Below are 20,782 nucleotides of genomic sequence, written 5' to 3'. Positions count from 1 at the left end.
CCTAGCTCTAACCCTAACCCTCGCTCTAACCCTATTCCAGCTCTAACCCTAACCCTAACCCTAACCCTAGCTCTAACCCTAACCCTAGCTCTAACCCTAACCCTAGCTCTAACCCTAGCTCCAGCTCTAACCCTAACCCTAACCCTAGCTCTAGTTCTAACCCTAACCCTAGCTCTAACCCTAGCTCTAACCCTAACCCTAGCTCTAGCTCTAACCCTAGCTCTAACCCTAACCCTAGCTCTAACCCTAACCCTCGCTCTAACCCTATTCCAGCTCTAACCCTAACCCTAACCCTAGCTCTAACCCTAGCTCTAGCTCTAACCCTAACCCTAGCTCTAACCCTAACCCTAGCTCTAACCCTAACCCTAGCTCTAACCCTAGCTCCAGCTCTAACCCTAACCCTAGCTCTAGTTCTAACCCTAACCCTAGCTCTAACCCTAGCTCTAACCCTAACCCTAACCCTAGCTCTAGCTCTAACCCTAGCTCTAACCCTAACCCTAGCTCTAACCCTAACCCTCGCTCTAACCCTATTCCAGCTCTAACCCTAACCCTAACCCTAACCCTAGCTCTAACCCTAGCTCTAGCTCTAACCCTAACCCTAGCTCTAACCCTAACCCTAACCCTAGCTCTAACCCTAACCCTAGCTCTAACCCTAGCTCCAGCTCTAACCCTAACCCTAGCTCTAGTTCTAACCCTAACCCTAGCTCTAATCCTAGCTCTAACCCTAACCCTAGCTCTAGCTCTAACCCTAGCTCTAACCCTAACCCTAGCTCTAACCCTAACCCTCGCTCTAACCCTATTCCAGCTCTAACCCTAGCTCTAACCCTAACCCTAACCCTAGCTCTAGCTCTAGCTCTAACCCTAGCTCTAACCCTAGCTCTAGCTCTAACCCTAGCTCTAACCCTAACCTTAACCCTAGCTCTAACCCTAGCTCCAACCCTAACCCTAGCTCCAGCTCTAACCCTAACCCTAGCTCTAACCCTAACCCTCGCTCTAACCCTATTCCAGCTCTAACCCTAGCTCTAACCCTAACCCTAACCCTAGCTCTAACCCTAGCTCTAACCCTAGCTCTAGCTCTAACCCTAGCTCTAACCCTAACCCTAGCTCTAACCCTAACCCTAGCTCCAACCCTAACCCTAGCTCCAGCTCTAACCCTAAGCCTAGCTCAAACCCTAACCCTAGCTCTAACCCTAAGCTTTAGGGAGGTGTCTGGTTATATGGGGCAACACACGAGCAACTGTGTTGCAAAATTTCTATGATAAAACTTTTTGGCACCGCTGAGATTCGAACCCGTGTCGCTGGGGGGAAAGCCCAGAGCACTAACCACTACACTATGGAAGCCGTTAGTTTGGAGATAACGTGCATGAAAGTAGTGGGTCTTGGCAAATCGTAAATCGACATTCTGGCTTACATAGTTCACGCCAGGAGACGCAACACGTTCACTGACTGACTGATCCGTTGATGCACGGGGGGAAGGAAGGCAGTTCACTCGTTGTTAATATGTCCAATGTTCTTTGTGCATGTGACACCCCTGACTAGTGAGACCAAACAGCCCAGGTCAAAGTCCAAGTAAACATAAAAGGGTTGGCTCGGTTTTGCACAATGGAGATTCCCATTTTTATAGTGGATGCCTTTACCAATTTGCCATTTAAAGGGAACCCAGCAGCTGTTTGTCTTTTAAACCATGTGAGTGGCATTATGATAGAAAATTAGATTTTTGATCATATGATTGATTTTGGTTTTGCGCGACAGTTGTAGAATTTCAGTTCTTTTTTGCTGTTAGGAGCTGCGCGATGAATTGTACCAGAAGATAGCAGCAGAGATAAACTTATCAGAGACGGCCTTCATCACCGCTGTCAAGCCTTCTGCGGATTTCACAAAGGGTCAGATGCAAAAATTGTTTCATTGAACTCTAAAAACAAAACATGAATGAATGACTTCACAGGCACAGATTAGCATTTGGCAACAAAATAACTCAAATACATCATGAATCATGGCTCAAGATTTGGTTATGCATTTGCTGTCGTTTATTAATTATTTAAAAGTAAGTATGTCATTGTAATCTGTGCATGATATGCCAAAAGACAACACATATGTAAACTTAATGAATTAATTGATGAATTAGCTCTGCTTGTCAATCATACGTTAATTTTTTTTAAACGCGCCAGTATGATTCATTTCTAGTATTCAATGTTTCTTTTTGGACAGGTTCGAGGTTCCATCTCCGTTGGTTCACACCGACCACAGAGGTCAATTTGTGCGGTCACGCCACTCTGGCTTCTGCTGCCGTGCTCTTCAAGCACAAACGTAAGATACTTTTCCCCCACTCATTGCCAACTTGAGCCTTCCTTCACACCATTAGTGACACTTGCGCAGTGGGCAGCTTTCCAGCACCCACAACAACATATCTGAATTAGCTGCTCTTTGCTGGTCATAAAAATCATCCAATAGCACTGATATTATTACATTGTCTTGGAATTATTGTTGGGATATTTTTTGCCCTTTCAGAAAATATGAATTCTACTGTGGTGTTTGAGACCAGAAGTGGTGATCTGTCTGTTGTACAGCAGGGAGAGGATTTAGTGATGGATTTTCCCCTCAACCCACCCACCAAGCAGGTACACTATTGGAAAAGATCATTGTAATTTCAGAAAATGGATAGATGGAAGTTTAATGGAATATATTATTTCTTTACTTTAGGTTCCTGATCAATTTACAGATCTTATCAAGGTGAGTAAAACAAACATCTATCACTGTAGTTTTCTTTTAGGTGTGTTCATGTCGTGTGTCCTTCAGGCTTCAGTCGGAGACCACCCAGTCCAGGATGTTTATTTTAGCGCCAACACTAAAAAACTGCTGCTCCGACTGGAGGACACCTGTGACAGGTTCCAATCTACACACACTCACGCAAACGCTGTCACTGCAATAAACCAAACTGAGCAACATCCATAAAAATGTTCTGGTCTTGCTTAAGTACCAAAGTTAATATGGTTGGTGCATATTGGAGACACTAATATTTGCTTCCAGGTCAGTGCTCACCGGTCTTCAAGTCAAACCCGATGCTCTGTTAAGCAGCGACAAGAGCGGACGAGTCAAAGGCCTTATAGTCACCATGAAAGGTATCTTTAATCTCTTAACCTGACCTGTTGTGTTTTATCTTTTCAAAAGATGCTAATCACAGTCTCAGATTGTACAAATAGCCTGTGGCTGAATTTAAAACATTTGCTGGAGATCAGTGAGTTGTTGCATTAAACAAACAATCAAGTCCATATAAACTGTCTGCCAGTTTTGTTTTTAATAGTCACCAGAGGATTGCAAACTCTTTGAAAGCATTAAGTATGGTCATCTTCTCGATTGTAAAATCCACGTTTGCTTAATTTAAGGGTCTCCAGATTGCCAGCCAAGATATGACTTCTACTCCAGATATTTTTCCCCTTGGAATGGAATTCCGGAGGATCCCGTCTGCGGTTAGGATTCTTATTACTCCAATATACACTTGTCATGATTGCTGCCAGACTTCGTCTTTGACTTTTTACAGTGTGTATTCAAAGATGTCTAGTGTTCTATAAAATGACACCTACTTTTGCACATGCAGGTTCTGCACACACCGTACTGGCAAGTTACTGGTCCGAAGAACTGGGAAAGAAGAAAATGCTTGGTCATTAATTGAACAAAAGTTATTTCACATATATGGTCGTCACCTCACCGTGTTGACGTTAACTTCTTTCTTCATCCTGGTGTGTGTAGCGTTCCAGTGTTCTGGACGAGGTGGAGAGCTGCAGCTCGAGGTGAGAGAAGATGGAAGACTCAACATTGCGGGGAAGAGCGTCACTGTGCTGCAGGGAACAATCACACTGTAGACACCTGCAGTGACCTGAGGTCATGTTTTATCAAGAATTTTATTATTCAAATAGGTGACAAAAAAAGACAAAAGCACAGATAAAATTACAGACGACCCAATTATACAAAAATGGGCAGAAAGGTAAAAAAAAAAACATTTGTAGAATGACATTGTCAGTAATCTTAATTATCATCACATTAGATGTTTGACTTAATCTAATTAAACCTTCAAGTTGAACCCAAAGCATGTCAGTTCTTATTGCCCTTCCTCTTTAGCATCTTGTCTTTTCAAATTTCATATGTACCATTTGAATGACCGAAATTAAATTATACAGTTACTGTACAACACTTCAACGTTTTTACAGATGAGTGTGTTTCACTCAAATGTATTCAAGTATGAAATAGTGTCAGGTTAACGGGGGTAATCACATTGTAATGATAAAAAAATAATAATTACATTACCCAGTTAAATTAGTTGACTAAAAACCCCACAATGATTCACGATTGTGAGCACAAATATATACTATGTACAGTATCTTTTTTTTTTATTATTGAAGATGCAAGGTACTGTAAAGACATCTGTTACTGCACTGTGACCGGCGAGGCGGCATTCGATTGCTGCTGACGTCGAGGTGATCACAGGAGCATCATGGGAAAGGCTTTGTGGGCCGACGGAGGGAGCTGGATTATGTGACGTTAGTTAAGGAGGGTCAAGACAACAGAAAGAATGGACATCTTGGAAATTACAAGTGCATGGATGGAGGTTTTGCATTTTGATTAGACCAAACTTGCTAGATTCACGATGAATCAACAATGAACAGATCATGGCTATAATCAACTAATAGCTTATGAATTCATGGGTCTGTTTCATACACAAATTTGAATTAATGAGAAATAGAATTAATCTAAAGTACTCTTATACTGTAAACCCAAAACCAGGAAATTGTAGTCTCTAAAGAAACAAAGAAAGAAGGAACCAAGATTACAGTAAAGAAAAATAAAGTCTAGTGTTTCTTACTGCTATTGTTTATGCAGATATGGAATAGAATAAATATGCGTAATAAATGTTGGTGCTTTTGGGATGGCAGTAGCTCATTTATGAGGACTGAAGTGATCAATTCTGGAGGACCCATGTTGAGATTTTCAGTACTATTCCAAAAACCATTATGAACAATAATAAAACTATGATAAATGCTTTGCTCATGAACGCAAACGCTAACTGTGGCGGGGTGGCAAATAGCCAACTGAAAAGCAAACTGTTCTCAGAGAGAGGACAAAGGATATCATGTTCTCCTGCTCCAGATGGCGAAGTAGTTTCTCAATGGGGTTGTATCGTCTGAGCGTGGACGCAGAGCCCACCATGAGCAGCTTGTGTTTGGCCCTGGTGATGGCAACGTTCAGGCGGCGCCAGTCCTTCAACAGCTCTCCCAGCTAAGCAACAAAGACAGGTCAGCTCGAAGGTCACCTCTGCCCAAGAGAGGCGTCCCAATGGAAACATACGTTTTCTTCTTCAGTGGTACTCCTGACGAATGAGAGCACGATGACACTCTTGTCCCGTCCTTGATATTTGTCGACCGTGTTCACCTCCACGCCACTAAACGCAGATGACTTCAGCAGAGTTGAGACAGTCTTCAGTTGTTGTCTGTAGGGGGCGATGACGCCTATGTCACCGGCCTTACAACCGGCCTGAGAGAGAGAAATGCAACTCAGGGTTGGTCGAGAGAAGAATTAATTGAGCTGCTTTATCGTCATGTGACCTGCACGCTTACCTTTATCAATAGTGACAAAAGGAGGTGAATGATGGCCGCCTCAGTGCGATTGCTTATACCTCCATGTACCATCGACTCCAAAGCTGGCACCTTTCGGAAAAGAGGCCATCTTTGAACTGGGTAACATTACAACAGGACGCTGTTGTGGTATTCCCGACATACCACCGAGCAATCCAGGAAGCAAACAGGTTTGCTAGGTAACAACATGACCCGTATCCACTCCAGATCCTGCTGGAGGCGCACGTCAGGGAGAAAGCCGAGTTCCGACAGGACAGACGTCAGCGAGGGCAGCGAGAGGAGAGCCGACGCCGTCCTCTCCGAGCCGCACTCCAAGCGGCCGTCATACATCAAACAGTTACTCAGGGACATGATCTGCCTGGAAGCAGGAAATACAGCCGCTTGGATTTTTCATTGGTAGAACTTGAATCTTTGGTGACAGTCACAGTTCATTTCCGTTTTTACAATGGCTGTGAAGACAACAGATCAAAGTGGCGCTGCAGGCAAGAGGTAAGGTGTACCTGTTCATGCGGTACTGGACATTGAGGTGGACCACAGCTTCATTATGGCACTCGAGTCGTTTGAACAGACTCTCATCCATCCCTCGCGACCTGGTAAAAAAAAAAAACGGCTATTTCTGAGCTTAAGAAGTAGTTTCCAATGATTCTCCGAGTTTCCCTTTTTGAACTGAAAGAATGTAGCACGGCAAAAAAAAAGTGGTGGTCCTTTTAAAAACAGTACCTTGCTTCCTGATGATGCACAATTGGGGGCAGTTGCTGGTGGTCACCAACCAGGACAAACCTATTGGCGTAGAACAGCGGGCCCAAGCAGATGGGCTGGCTGATCTGCGACGCTTCATCCACAATACAGAAGTCAAAGCGCCGTCTTGTGAAAATGGGATGTTTGATGCTCATGCAAGTTGTTCCCACTACCAGCTAGGAGAAGGGGGGGGAAAAATCTCATCAGCTTAAAGCTCAGCAATACTGGCGAGAGAAAATCAAAGTGGCCCACCTCTTTGTGATAAAGCTGCTCCAGTTCTGACAGTGTGTGGACTCCTTTCTTCCTGACGCTTTCCTCCGTGTATGGAAGGATGTCAGGGTGAACCTGGGGAGAGGAAAAATCTGTTATGACGTTTTGATCAATGTACAGTACGACAGTAAAGCCAACCTTCTGCCCTTGGCCAAGACGCAGGAAGCCAATTTGGAAACGCTTCAGCTTCAACAGGATGTTGTCGACAGCAGAGTGGGTGTAGCTGGTTAGCAACACGCTAAAGCCGCACGCGTGTAAGATGCGAACCTGCAAGGAAGCGAAGTCATGAGATTGTGATGCTCGTGGTAAGGTATTATTTTTCATGTTTTCAAGAGGGTTCATAAAGATACCAGGGTGCAGATGGTGGTGGTTTTGCCTGTGCCGGGCATGCCGACAATCAGTGTGTAGTCTTTAGACAATAGCACCTTTTTCATGGCCTGTTTCTGGGGCTTGTTGAGACCTGCCAATGTTAAATCACATACAGTACATTTAATAAAAAATAAAAAATCTGTTTATACGTCATTTTAGAATATGTTCATCCATAGAGAACACAGGAAAGAAAACCTTTGAGGATGTTTGCCACCGTGTCTTTGGCTTCTCTGGGTAGGACATCACTAAGATTGGAAATAAACTCCGGAGAACGATGATCCACAACCAACTCCCTCAGACGATTACTGCGCAAACAAAAAACGTTTCAGGAGACAAGTCAGGTGAACAAAATGTACTGCAAAATACACATATCTACCTGTCTTGACTGCTTTCCATCAGCCTGGAGAGATTGGTGAGATGAGTGCTGAGACCCATCACTCCTTCGTCAGCATCCAATCGAAACGTTTCCTCGATGAGCTTTGACAGATCCCTGCGACAGACAATCGACTCTTATTTGACTGGAGGCCATACTGGAACAATATGTACTCAAAGATATACGTAGATAGACACACAGATATGCCCTCACCTGTCCAAGGTACAACTGATGGATGTTCTGCTTACATCACAGAGGTAGCCTGTTGCCAGGGCGATGAAACGACCTCGCTGGTCGCTAAGGACGACGCGATCCCCGCTGGCCAGGCCGCAACCGCTTGAATCGTGCGTCTCGTTCCCCCGCTGGAAATGATGAAGGAAAACACCCGATGGCTGCACACTTGCAGAGCCGATCAGATGAAGGTTCCCGATGCAGCTTCCTTTCTTCTCGCTGGGGGAAGGTAATTAGGAGTTTAATCCAATATGTCATCCATCCATATATCCATCATTGGTGGAAAGTAAAGTACAGATAAAACCTTGGGGACTTCTGCTCTTTTTGTGTTCCCTTGTTTTTTAACATCGTGACAACAGAGAACCCTTGTTACCTTTCCTCGGGCGTCTGAAGCCACACACGCTTTCGGCCATTCCTGGCCTCCATGCTGGCGGCCTCGAGGCTGCACAGCAGCAGCCAGTGGGCGAAATAATCCAAGTGCGTGCCAGTCAGGTGACCTGTCTCCAGCTGTATAAAGTCATCACTGAGATCTGTGGATGTGCCTTCCAACACCCTGGTGAACAAACGACAATGAAGTCATCCAAGATAGATGGAGAAGAACTTTGTAACTTTGCAAGTATGTATGTACTGGTGTACCTTTCATACAGAGCACAGTTTCTTCTTTGAGGGCAGTAATGGCAGGTCTTTTTGTCCGTCACCATGTCAGGAAGTCGGGCCAGGCGACTTCCTTCCACGCCCTTCTGCACGCAGTTATGGACGTAATGGACCATGGTGTTCCTCAGCTTCAGCAATTCTATAGTGAACAAAAACGAATAATGCTTTTTCCAGCCTTGCCTGCCTCAAGGAATTTTAGTAGGATCAGACATTTTGCAATTTTCAAGCCTCGTATTGGGGCAGCCACGGTCAAGTGGTTAAGACTGCTTGCCGCCTGCCCTGCGGTGATCTCGATTCAAATCATTGACCGGAAGAAAATTGCGAGCATGAAATGTCAGCTTAGTTGAGTGTTGACAAAGCTCGAGAGGAAGTGGCAATTTGCCGTTGACCTCCAACATCCCTTGGGCCCATGGCTATGGTGTAATTGAGCAAAACATACCTTGCCTGAACATTGTCTGCTTGCGATGGATTATTTCTAAAAATGTAATACATTTGGGGACCAGATTTGCTTTACTAACAGTATATAAAATGGAATGTGTTCAACGGACAATCTTAATTTTGGGGGTGAAATAGTGGGTCACGTCACATACAGTACCTCTACGGTCCATGTGGCTGGCCACAACAGCATGCAGTTTTCCAGTCTTCAGATAAAGCAGGAAACCGGCTGCGGGATTGTATCTCTCCAACGTCATCAGCGTGTACAGAATCACCTTGGCACAGACAAGACTTGAACCTTTTGAAATCACTACTTTATCAAACACCTAATGGAATCATGAACACGATCGGTCAACCTGCCCTTTACTCATACGGGGAGTGAAATTTGTCTCCTTTGGAGCACTGAAAGCTTCCACTTTTGTCTCGAGTATCTCTGTGGGAATTTGTGAGGTCAGATGTCACTAACTCCTAATCTCTGTTTATGTTTCTAACGGTAATTATTTCTATTCAGAAATGCCAAAACATCTTTTTTTTTTTTATTTTAATTCTAGCAGGGGAGATCCTGACAGCTGTCACACAATGATTGCCAAATCTGGCAGGAGGGCAGTACTCTACTTGGCGTCAAACCCACTAATGTTTCAATACCAAACAATTTCTACCAACCTGACTGCGATGTTCTATCGAGTTCGACTCCCTTCCAGTTTTCAGCTCCAAGGGGATAGTCATCACTTCAGAAGGTTTTTGGCTAACGTTTGGGGTCCTATGGATTCGAACCCGTGCCGTCACATCAATCTTGCCTTTGAGGCCGAATCGCGGCGACCACACGTTCTCTTCGATGTCGGCCAACTCTGCAATCGTAGCGGTGGCAGAGTCATGTGTTCTTCCTGCTACCACCCCGTTATTTCTTGGCCTGAAGTCACAACAACAACAAAATTGACAAATTTAAAAGGGAAACCAAGCATTTTAAAACAAAGGAAATGTTTTTATTGTTGCATAGTCACATTTTGAGGCTGATGGCTTTTGATGTTGGCGAGTTGAGGTATTCCTTTGCCCAGAGCTCCAATGAGGGCAGGTAATCATGCAGCTCCTGCTTCATCTCATTCTGGGTTACACCCAAACTGTACCTACACACATCAGAGTGAGACTTTTCTCTTTTACTATCTCGTGTAATACTTTTGTAGGCTGGGGGAAAAAAAACTTACATGTCCCCAAGGTGCTGGGGACTGTGCAGAGCCTCCTCAGCCATGGTCGACAAAGTGCCCAGAGAGAAATCTTTCGCTGTGGCTGCTCTCTGGAACACTTCGTGGACGATGGTGCCGTTCAGCATCTGCTTGGAGCCGCCGTCAAAACTCTACTTGCCCCAATAAAGCAGCAGAGGACAAGATACAGTCGAGAGCAAAGAGTGTGAGATCAGATTAAAACATCAAAATGATGGGGTGCCAACCTAATTTGGCCTGTCAAATAATTGTATGTAATCAACCAAAGCTTGAAATTAATACAATTCTCGTCTTCTTTCTAAATAATGTTCATTTGGAATAATAATAACAATAATATGAGTTCCAAAGTAAAATAAAATTTGACCTTAAACATCTCCCCGAGCACTGCCCGCCTCATACAGCGAATGGAATTGGAGATGCTGGTGCCTGAAATGAGATAGTCTGGCAGTAAAACCAGCAGTCCGTGTTCTTGGTCCACCACCCAGGATCCAGCGTCAGCTTTGCCCTCCAGGTGGACCATGTCGCCGCAACCGACAGGCGTCATCTCCCTGGGAAAAAATAGGAAGGAAATGGAATTGTCAAAATCATTTTGGAAAGCTAAATATGCGAGCGTGGTAGAGGACGCCTTACCACCCGTCTTTCAGCAGACACGTCTCGGTGGGTTGCAGAGATCTGGAATGTGTGATGGTCAGGATTTTTTGATCAGGCCTCTCCTCCACGTTTAAAACCCAGTAGCGGTTGTTTAGACCTCCACAGAGGATCAGGTGATCTGGTAACTTCCTGCAGAGATAAACAAAATCACTGACTGGATACGATGAAAAAACGTGACAAATATAACAAGAGTTGAATACGGAAAGAAAAACTGGTCAGAATTGCACAGGGCGCTATTTTTACGAAGAACAGACTGTGGTGTCAACGCGGCATTACCAGGCTTTCTCCCTGGGGACAGGACATTCACTTGGCTCCATCTGCTGTGTGAACCAGCTTTCTTCCAGATCCTCCTCCATGGGAAATGCTGACGTGGTCCCATTTTCACCTTATTTATCAGAAAATAAAGAGTGTTATTGCATGTAAAACATAACCATCAACAATTATTGAAGGGCGCACCTTCTGCTGGCTTCTCGTTGGATGATTTCAGTTTGTGCTCGGCCACATCTGAAGACTCCAAGGCTTTTTTTGTCTCTTTCTCCACTGTGTCAGCCTCTTCTTCCTCTATATGCGTCTGTGCTGCAAGGGTGTCAATTTGTACATCAGGAGTGTGCACATGGATCACTACGCTTTTGCTTTCTGTCTTCTTCTGCTCAATTATGGCAGTAAAAACAGTCTCTCTCCCATGTGTGTTTTCTTTCTTGGGGCTGTGTTCCGATGCTTTAGCAGTTCTTGGCCTCTTTGTTTCAGGGAGATCTTCAGGACTGAAGAACCTTTTGAATGAGCCACAGTTGATGCTTTCACTGTCTGACATTACACTCAGCCCTTTGGAGCGAGGACTTTGACAGACAGGGGACAAGTGGACAGGATTGCACAAAGTAGATGATTCTGTCTTTGGCTCAAGGCTCAGCACTTTAACGTCAGCAATCATCTGACTACTCGGGGTCTCGGGAACCTGGTCTGGAGAGGAGGGGAGAAAGTTCTCGATATCCCCAAGGACGCTTCTCTTTAAGGGAGAGTATACTTCATTGGGGACGACACCTCCATTTTGCACCTGCACATCCGTCTTGCAAAGCACAGAGCTCGTCCCTGGTGACTTAGGACGTAGAGCCTGAAAGCATGGTTAAAGACACAACCGATAATCAAACATAATGGTCCTACAATATTTACTGTCCATGTACAACAAAGGCTTACTGGTGTTTAACAAGGCTTTTGACACAAGTAACCAGATGAACCGTGAGAGATATCAGACTCACATCCAGCTAAATAAACATGTCAACAGAAAGTGGATGAATGCATAAAAAAGCATTTCATCGTTCCTTCAACAAGTAAAAATACTGTTAAACTAAATGAGTATTTCTTGAACTTGTAAACTTTACAGAATACCTAAACCACAGGTGTCAAACTCAAGGCCCGGTGGCCAGATACGGCCCGCCACATCATTTAATGTGGCCCGCAAAGACAAATTGTGCGTCGAATTCGTGTGTCATTACTAGAATTGCAAATTGTCTTCACTTTTGGTATCTTTTTTTTTTTTTTTGTAATATTTGACCAGTTTTTACTCGTCTGATTTGAAAACGAGTTATTTGTCAGTTTGTTTTGTAGCTTATGCTGTATATAATATGAGGTGCTCATACATTTATTTCATAATGGCCCTCCGAAAGAAGCTATGACTACAATGCGGCCCGCCAAAAATATGAGTTTGACACCCCTGTTGTGTTGATGTTTCAGTATAATCACAGCATTATGCACCTTGTTTCCAGAGGTAAAGAAAGTAGAGATGGCTCTCTGTCCTGGTGACACCTGAAGGAGAATGAAATAGAATTCTGTTATGGATAGAAGTTTTCTATCACTAAGGAATGAGCATAGTAGCACCTATTCAGCACACGTCGCCTTTCTTTACAAGAATAGAATAGAATAGATCTTTATTGTCATTGTCACACATCCATCCATCCATCCATCTTCTGAACCGCTTAGTCCCCACGGGGGTCGCGGTCGTGCTGGAGCCTATCCCAGCCGTCAACGGGCAGTAGGCGGGGGACACCCTGAACCGGTTGCCAGCCGATCGCAGGGCACACAGAGACAAACAACCATACGCACTCGCACTCACACCCAGGGACAATTTTGGAGTCATCAATCGGCCTACCAAGCATGTTTTTGGGATGTGGGAGGAAACCGGAGTGCCCGGAGAAAACCCACGCGGGCCCGGGGAGAACATGCAAACTCCGCACAGGGAGGGCCGGAGGTGGAATCGAACCCGCACCCTCCTAACTGTGAGGCGGACGTGCTACCCAGTGCGCCACCGAGCCGCCTATTGTCACACATGTACAACGAAATTTAAAAAGTGCCAACCGATCAGTGCATAAAAAATAAGTAGAATAAAAAGATAAAAAATACAAGCTAAAAACCCACAGAAGAACATACACAGACATAATCATTAATCAAAAACACTAATACACCAAGGCGATTACAAGTGTGAGGTTAATATTGATAGCAGCAAGGTCAAACTCACCTTGGGAATCTTCAGCTTGGTTCTGTTCATGTTGGTCAAAGGTCAAAATACAGGTTGTGTAAGGGATAATCACAAACGGCTATTTCCTTGCTAAGTTAGGCACCATCGCTAACGTCCAGTCGGCGCCGGTTAACTTAGTACTTTTACCGACGACGCAATTCAAGAAAACTGAATCTTGTTGACGAGACTGAGTTTTGTTTTACATCGATATTTATCATACTGCAGTTTGCCTTCGCGCGCCGTGTAAAATGAGTTTCGCGCAATGGAAATGACGTCACATCGACTTCCGGTAACATTTTGAAAATAATACTCAAGAATAAATTAAATGGATAAGTAAATAATGCACAAACAAAAGACACGTGGTAGTGGTAGCAATATTAATGAAAAAATAGTATAGAGAAATATATATCAAGCAATTTTCATCTTATAAATGTTACTGCCTGTCTGAGGAAGACACCTTATATTCTCACGGATTGTCTCAACTCATTCAAACTTTCAAATATTTACAAAATTCAGGACTTTATTTTACACATTTAAAAAAAGATTCCTACTTTTCTGCCTTTTCCACACAACCCCCTGCCCCCACTGAATAAAATGTGACATTCAATTTGAAAAAAGCTCCTCATCTTCCAAGTTCATTCAGAAACTAAAACCCCACTGTATATTTGATTTGCATTTCACCATTCCAACTGGTCCCATCTCATGCAGCCCGCTGTAAAAAAAACAAAAAACAAAAAAAAGCTCGACATCTCTGCACCAGATGGTGCATAATCACGACAAGCATTAACCTTTAATGCCACAAATGCACAAGGCTTCATTTTACAAGTGTTATGTCACTCTTTATAGGGCAAAGAACTATATTTGGAAAGTTAATTTGAACACTTAAGCATCCTAAGTCAGTACAAGCAAAACATAACACCACTTTGCCCATTTGAGAGAGTTAATCGTGTTAATTAACTAATTAACATAAATTTAGTTAAGCTCATTGAGATATTGTATATTTGTTTATTTTATATTTTGTGGTTTGTCAGGGCTGCCACCTGTTAAATTAGCTGCAGGGAATGATTGCTCCTACATGTGCTCATGATGGATGTAAAGCGTCACTAAGCGTCACTGTGGTAAAGGTCAAACACAATTTCTATATGTCCCATGTTGCTGGTTGACCTTTTGCTCAGATTTATTTTCCCGAATCGGAAATAACGTAAAGAATCAGGCCCAGGGCCAAGATGTCTCCATCGTTAACCTTAATTAACCTTCTAAGTTATGTTGTAAGTTTAAACAAAAAGGCAAATGAGTCAGCCAGTGATGTTATTAAGATGTACTGTGTGTGTGTGTGTGTGTGTGTGTGTGTGTGTGTGTGTGTGTGTGTGTGTGTGTGTTTGTGTGTGTGTGTGGAAATGTACCTGTTTTGAACATACATATATAGTAGGTGATTTGAGCTATTCCGTGCGTGTGTGCACGTGTGTGTCTGGCAGCACAGTGAGATACAAAGTCAAGAAGAGCAGATCTTCTGATTAACTACCTCATTATTTTTGACACACAATATAGTGAAAAAAATCCTCATTATAAACCGAACATGACACAAGGTCTTCTAAATTGATTTTCTTTTGATGCCAAAACAACTCCATCAGAATGACGTTTAATATAAGAATTAATTTTGTAATTCCAGAGTATAAGTAAATAATTTGGCTTTTTTTTTTTAATTGCTGTCAATGTGAGAAAATTAAGCATGTAGTCACAGTCAATCAAGCCCTTGGAATTGCAGTTGGTTTAAAAGTGTTCAATTTGTACTTAACTCCAGGAAAGCAGCTTCAACACACAGCGCACATGTGTTTTCTGTAGGCTGCGTGAAGCAGCAGAAGCGGCGTGTGATGATGTGTTGTATGCCTCCAGGTGGAGGCAAAGAATGGAGGAGTTAATTGTTTTCCAGCGCCGACACACTCAGCTTGTCGGAGGGCTTGTGACACACACACACACACATACATGGTCAAGAGGCTATCATTAGTGGCCCCCCGATCCTTTCCTGGGAAACTATTAATCTATGGTGTGGGCTGACTTGTATTGTAAGTGAAATTGAACTCCATGACTCATCAGTCAGGGTTCATGTAGTCTGGCTATATGAAAGGCTATATTTAGGTTGTTTGCGCCAATTGCACAACTCTAATAAGTCATGTCTGTGTACTTATGAATACGTCAGCCATTGGGTAGTAACAAATATAAATATATTTAATTTGGTAGGTGTTTGAGGTACCTGTGCTGGAATTGAGTACACAGTGTATTTTTCTGTGTCTTTTCACTGGCACTTCCTACCCAGGATCTTGAGATGTGAGCTATTTCGCTTATATCTTTGGACTTATTTCACAGAAGTTATTGGACACAAATAGTTTTGATTTAAAAAAGGTGTTGTCTTGTTCCAGCCTAAAACCACCAGCTTGGAAAATTGTCCAATTATCTAAAAACAGGTATTTTTTTCCCGTTATTATCATTATTCCTATTAAGCTTCAGTTATTATAATTATCTTAATCAAGCTTCACCTCGTCGTCTCTCGTCCGCCAGAATTCATGTCAAAACTTGACTTTGATTATTTTGGCTGCAGTGTTGCACAATTCCACTGGAACATGAGTGCTTTTAATATTTTTGCTCAGCATTATAAAACACATGACGGCGTCAAACACACACCTCAGTTCATTGTAAATGAGAAACAATGTGATGTCAGAGGGGCATCAAGATGGAAATTTCTTTTCATCCTTTCCAAGGTGCAAAATTTGGGCCAATACAAAGTCAAGTATCTAACCTCAATGGACTTTTTTGCAGCCCAGCAGCTCAGATGGAGCCAAGCTGCTTTTCCAGGTCTGCATCTGCAGCCATAATTATACAATCCCTGCAGACTCTGAAGCGGGATCTAATTCTACTATTGTGAATGTGATGTTTACAGTAAGTGTATTTCGGATCGCAAATGCTGTGAATGTTCAAAAATGAAAACTTTCCGTGGGAATTTTGAGTGATAACGGTGAATAAATTGGACTGGGCAAAACCTTTTATGATAATACTATTTCAAATATACATCAAATAAATCACGCTCACTTTAAATACAAATTCATTCACACAATACACTATCACATTTACATCTGTTGCGTGTGCCTTCGTCACCTGGAGGCAGTAGAATACAGACGTGTGCCTCACCTTCTCAGTAAGATGCTGTAAAAAAAAAAAATTCTTGCAGAGGATAAATAATGTATGCATGTGTATTGTGCAGAGATGCTATTCCTTAACCCATCTATGGTTAAGGAATGGGTTTAGCATAATGCTAAGCAGACATAAGGCAAAGCTATATGGTTGTCTTAAATAACTAATATTTAAGTGTCTTTATTTAATTTGCATTCAGCATGCGAGCACAAACCCAGCCAAGCCAATAAAAGGAGTCCCAATCACAGGTCTGATCAGATTTGAATTACCAAGTTCGTCACACTTTGATTAAAATGATCTGGAATTTATTTCTAATGAAAAAAGTTGACGGAGGAGAAAAGAGACTTCTCAGAGGGCATACATGTGCTCATACATATTTTATCGACATCAGAGATTGTTGCGAAAATGTGCGTTAAAAAATGGATGTAATATTAGAACCTGACTGCTCTCCCCTGAGGGTAAAATCAGCTGCCAAATGGAATCAGATTAATTTGATCCGGCTCAATATGCAAAGAACGACTTTGTAAAAGCTTCAGCTTCTAATTGTCCGTGTGTTTCATTTCCATGTATTCTCTCAATGTCAAATGTCTTGCTTGACGTTTTATTTCTTTTTATACTGGGTATTTATTACAAAGATCCTAAATCAGATCATTAATATTTGATGTCCGTTCCAATTAACTTACAGGGACTTAATTTACAGGGTCTTCAATAGCAGACAGTTGTGCTCAGACAGTCTGCACCATGGTGACCAAGAAAGACGAATGGATTGGCGAGAATACAGAGCAGACAGTAAAACAACTGCTAAATTGTAGTGGCACCATTTTGTGTATTTGTGTGTTTCCAAACAGTACGTGAAAACCCATTGATGCATTTCAACTTCAGTCCTGTGCTAAAGTCTTTTCTTTACAACTTTCTCCACAATTGTTAACGGCTATACTTATTTTTGACTGCTATGAAAAAAACATGAACCTTGTTTAGGCCAGCCCTCAAGCATTTCTCAAGGCCATTTGGAACTGAGTTTTTTAAGAGCCAGCAAGGCTACTGGCCCTTAATCCTAGTGTTTTTGATCATAGCTTTTAGTTTTTCTGGTTCGGTGTTTTATTTTTCTCTACCATGATATTAGCCACACTGCAATCTCAGTAATAGGAGCTCTGTTTTACAGTCACTGCACTCGAGAGGGTGAAACTGAAAATGGGATTTCATTTATGAGCAGCTGTGTGGTAACAATTCAGGGATAAAATTTTAAATGGACCCCACATACAGGACAAAATCCATGCGAAACGTGACCCCGCACATGATCATCTTTTCATATTATCTCCCTGGATAAACATCAATTTAACAAAACAGTTTGAAAGTTGTATGCATTTGCATCAGTTTCATAAAAACAGAAATTATTTATGCACCGTGAGAGCTATAAAGCCAGCAAATGTTCTCGTGTGCTGTGCTTTCCTGGGGACATTAGGGCACTACAGTCTTGGCTGTACGTTCACATTTTGTTTTCATGATGACATTTAGAATGTCAAAAACATTGAAAATGTACTTTCTGATTACTGGATCTGGGTGGGGTGCGCAGTAGCTATCTGAAAATGTGTCTGTGAGAAAGACCCCATTGTTGTTTTTGAGCTGTCACAATGTATGGCCAATTGTTGAGTTATAAATAAATAAATAAATAAATAAATACATACATACATACAGACATACATACATACATTTCACCGTTTTTTTTACTGAGCACTTGACAAACATTTTAAAACTTGAATCACTTGAATTGTGAGTTTTAAGAAACTACAGGGGACCACCCAAAAATTAATCAAGTCCATTTTTCAAGATAAATTTCCCCATAGGAAATCATGAAAAGTGAAATAATCTGTTGTGGGCGCAAATTGGGAACATCGTAAAATTTATTAAGTGAGCAGGCACTGTTTTTGTATCTGACATTTTAATGTTCAGGCACCAGTGATCTTATAGTTTTAGCCCATCTGCCTCACAGTGCTTGCAAAGACTTTTTATTCTCTAATTTTGTGAGTTATGCATCATGTTGCTTTAGCGTTATGATTGTTTTTAGCATCAGCATCCAGTTTACTTCTTGTTCTTAATTTGGAAGAAAATCTTCAACTGTTTGAAATGAACACAACCAACACTTAAATAAAAGACCCAAAAGAGAAATCTTGCAAGAAGTCCTATCTTCATTATGTACCACTTGAGTACCTCCCATTATGAAAGATGAACTTTGAAAAGGAACATAGTCGCGCTACTTGCTCCGCTTGACAAACTATTATCGCTTAACGTTGGGTGGTACTCAACCAAAACACACTTCAGTGACAGTTAATATAACTTCTCACTTGTGTGCTAAATAAAGTGTCTTCTAATTTAGTTTCTCAAGGTTTCCATTTTCAGGCTCATTGGCCACCGCATGCACGCCAGAGACTGTGTGATTACAGTCTGTCCCTTCAGGCAGAAATTTTCTACAATATAGACTGAGGATGCAACAATCTCATTTCTACCACTTTATGCATAACCTTATTTTACCTCAAGAAATAATGTTTACTTGTTGACAGGTCTAGAAGTTCATTAGAAATATGATTTTATTTTGCTCTTATTCTTGTGATATTCAATCTCTCCATTTGTTCATTGAGCATTTCCCTCTTGGTTAAATGCCAGCGTCAGACTACATTGATTAGTCGACTAATACGTATATGAGGGCAATAAAACGTTGGTCGTCAAGGCATAGTCATTTGTATGATAGATTCAAAACAACCACCTGGAAAATTGGGGGCATTGACCCCCCCCCGGGGTGCTCCTGTTAGCGTCTCGTATACCTCATGCAGTATGACCCCAGACAAATAATTAGGAATGTTTATCACAACATGCAATTAAGTTGGGCACCAGACCTTGGCTGGAGGATAAAACGTTTGGAGGTTTGTATCACCTTAAATTATAAACTGAACCATACGGATGGCTGACGAATGCAGTTGAAGATTAAAAACACAAAAACTCTCATTTCACATTAACGCAATAATAATTGTTATCACTTATTTCTAAAAGTGATGGGGCTTCTTTGCGCATCATTAGACCAGAACTAACAATAGCTGAAGTGTGTGCGGGGAATTCACCTTGATTTGAAGATTTGAATCTTTTTCAGTCGAGTAACTCAAATGCCAATTAAGATAATACAGCCTGGCTATTCATTAGCACCTCATTGAATCTGCAGAAATAGGTTGCATCCGGGAGTGTCGGTAATGATACAGGTGATGTCTGCTATTCAAGTGTCATTGTTTATTTCTCACATCACTACTGTCAGTATGTCATGACAGTAGAACATAATTGGTGATTTGTGGGGGGGTCAGCTCTCCCTGGCCCCATCTTGAGAATATTTTGTGTAGTAATAACACTCACCAAGCATTCATATGCCTTGTCCATGCTTTGCCAAGTGTCATGGGGCAAGGCTGAAAAATTGGCGGCTATCAAGAAGTCCCTGACTGCAGCTCAGCGCTAGTTTGATAACTTAATGGCTGTCACAGTGCTCCAGTGTGTAGTACAATTATCCACTATCCATTGCAAGTTTCTCCAAACAAGACAGTTTGTTGACAATACACGCAGCAGCAAGCCTGCTGCTGAAAGGGCTACGCTAAATTGATCTGCAGCCAGGGATAGAAAAACCTCCTGCTAGGAGGTAATTTTGCAATGCTGCTCCAATGTCAAATGGAAAGCCATGGGCAAAGAGATGCTTAGGAAAAACTGCAAAGCTGAAGCTGTCAAAAGCTAATGGCCTCACCTCTACCCGAATGAGACGTGAAGCCAAATGGGGAAAAAGGAAGTGAATCACTGTGTAAACATGAGAGAATGGACCAACTTTTCCACTAAGAGCAACGCCAGCTTTTATATGGTAACGTAGGAGAAGAAGGTGGAAGTTTGCGTAACTTCTGATATCATATGCTCGGTTCCTGATCACATTGTCTTGTGGTGACTTTGTGACTAACCAGCACATGATCTACTGCAGTGTGGCCACTGTGAGTTTCAGAATTTTTTATTTCACACACATAGGACAGAAACATGCTTGGAACCTTAGCCCAACAACTAGAATCAAGGGTGACCAAAGCATAAGACACAAAATCAGGTATTTGTTATTTTTAACGGAGGACTACTTCCCCCGGAACATTTAAAATAACTTTTTCCTCCTTGTTGGCAATTCAGAGTAATAGTGTCCTTGTTGCTCATGAAGTGCTAAAATATTAAGATTCCATTCTCTGGGAAAGCCTGCGAGCAGCAGGAACTGTAGTGGGCAAAATATAGGAATATAAATACTAACTGTGCACCTTTACAAAAGCCTAGGTCAGCTGATATTTACTAAATATGTAATATTCTCACAATATCACGTGCGACTGCGGGTGACTGGGCATGTGAAATTCTTATATCTCGAGCGCTGTTGAATGAAAGCTGTATTACAAACTAAACATAATTACATAATTGGAATACTACAATAAGGAATATCTTTTTGGGACATAATGTCGCAGGCCAACAG

General features: G+C 42.2%; 2 protein-coding genes across 2 annotated transcripts; one reads left to right on the top strand and one right to left on the bottom strand.

Moving 5' to 3' along the window:
* The first annotated feature begins 1,558 nt into the window (after window positions 1-1,558).
* On the top strand, window positions 1,559-4,838 carry LOC119120343 (phenazine biosynthesis-like domain-containing protein 1). Its single transcript, XM_037247148.1, has 10 exons — window positions 1,559-1,686; window positions 1,784-1,883; window positions 2,209-2,307; window positions 2,509-2,618; window positions 2,701-2,730; window positions 2,797-2,885; window positions 3,028-3,119; window positions 3,384-3,467; window positions 3,596-3,658; window positions 3,748-4,838. Exons 1-10 carry the CDS (start codon window positions 1,603-1,605, stop codon window positions 3,858-3,860), a joined length of 864 nt encoding a protein of 287 aa, XP_037103043.1. The 5' UTR covers window positions 1,559-1,602; the 3' UTR covers window positions 3,861-4,838.
* Window positions 3,881-13,356, bottom strand: dna2 (DNA replication helicase/nuclease 2). Its single transcript, XM_037247137.1, has 25 exons — window positions 13,075-13,356; window positions 12,315-12,365; window positions 11,022-11,673; window positions 10,842-10,950; window positions 10,545-10,694; window positions 10,279-10,462; window positions 9,900-10,048; window positions 9,699-9,821; window positions 9,361-9,607; window positions 8,858-8,972; window positions 8,245-8,401; window positions 7,982-8,161; window positions 7,591-7,827; window positions 7,381-7,494; window positions 7,200-7,309; window positions 6,986-7,095; window positions 6,774-6,902; window positions 6,618-6,710; window positions 6,348-6,541; window positions 6,128-6,217; window positions 5,772-5,985; window positions 5,610-5,699; window positions 5,341-5,526; window positions 5,125-5,271; window positions 3,881-4,530 (listed from the first exon to the last, which is right to left on the bottom strand). The coding sequence occupies exons 1-25, from the start codon at window positions 13,102-13,104 to the stop codon at window positions 4,477-4,479; spliced, it is 3,915 nt and encodes a 1,304-aa protein (XP_037103032.1). The 5' UTR covers window positions 13,105-13,356; the 3' UTR covers window positions 3,881-4,476.
* Between the last annotated feature and the right edge of the window lie 7,426 nt (window positions 13,357-20,782).

This window comes from Syngnathus acus, chromosome 3, assembly GCF_901709675.1.
Source record: "Syngnathus acus chromosome 3, fSynAcu1.2, whole genome shotgun sequence".
NCBI classification, from domain to species: Eukaryota; Metazoa; Chordata; class Actinopteri; order Syngnathiformes; family Syngnathidae; genus Syngnathus; species Syngnathus acus.
Note: the sequence above shows the minus strand (reverse complement) of the source record. Positions and strands in the feature narration are given on the sequence as shown.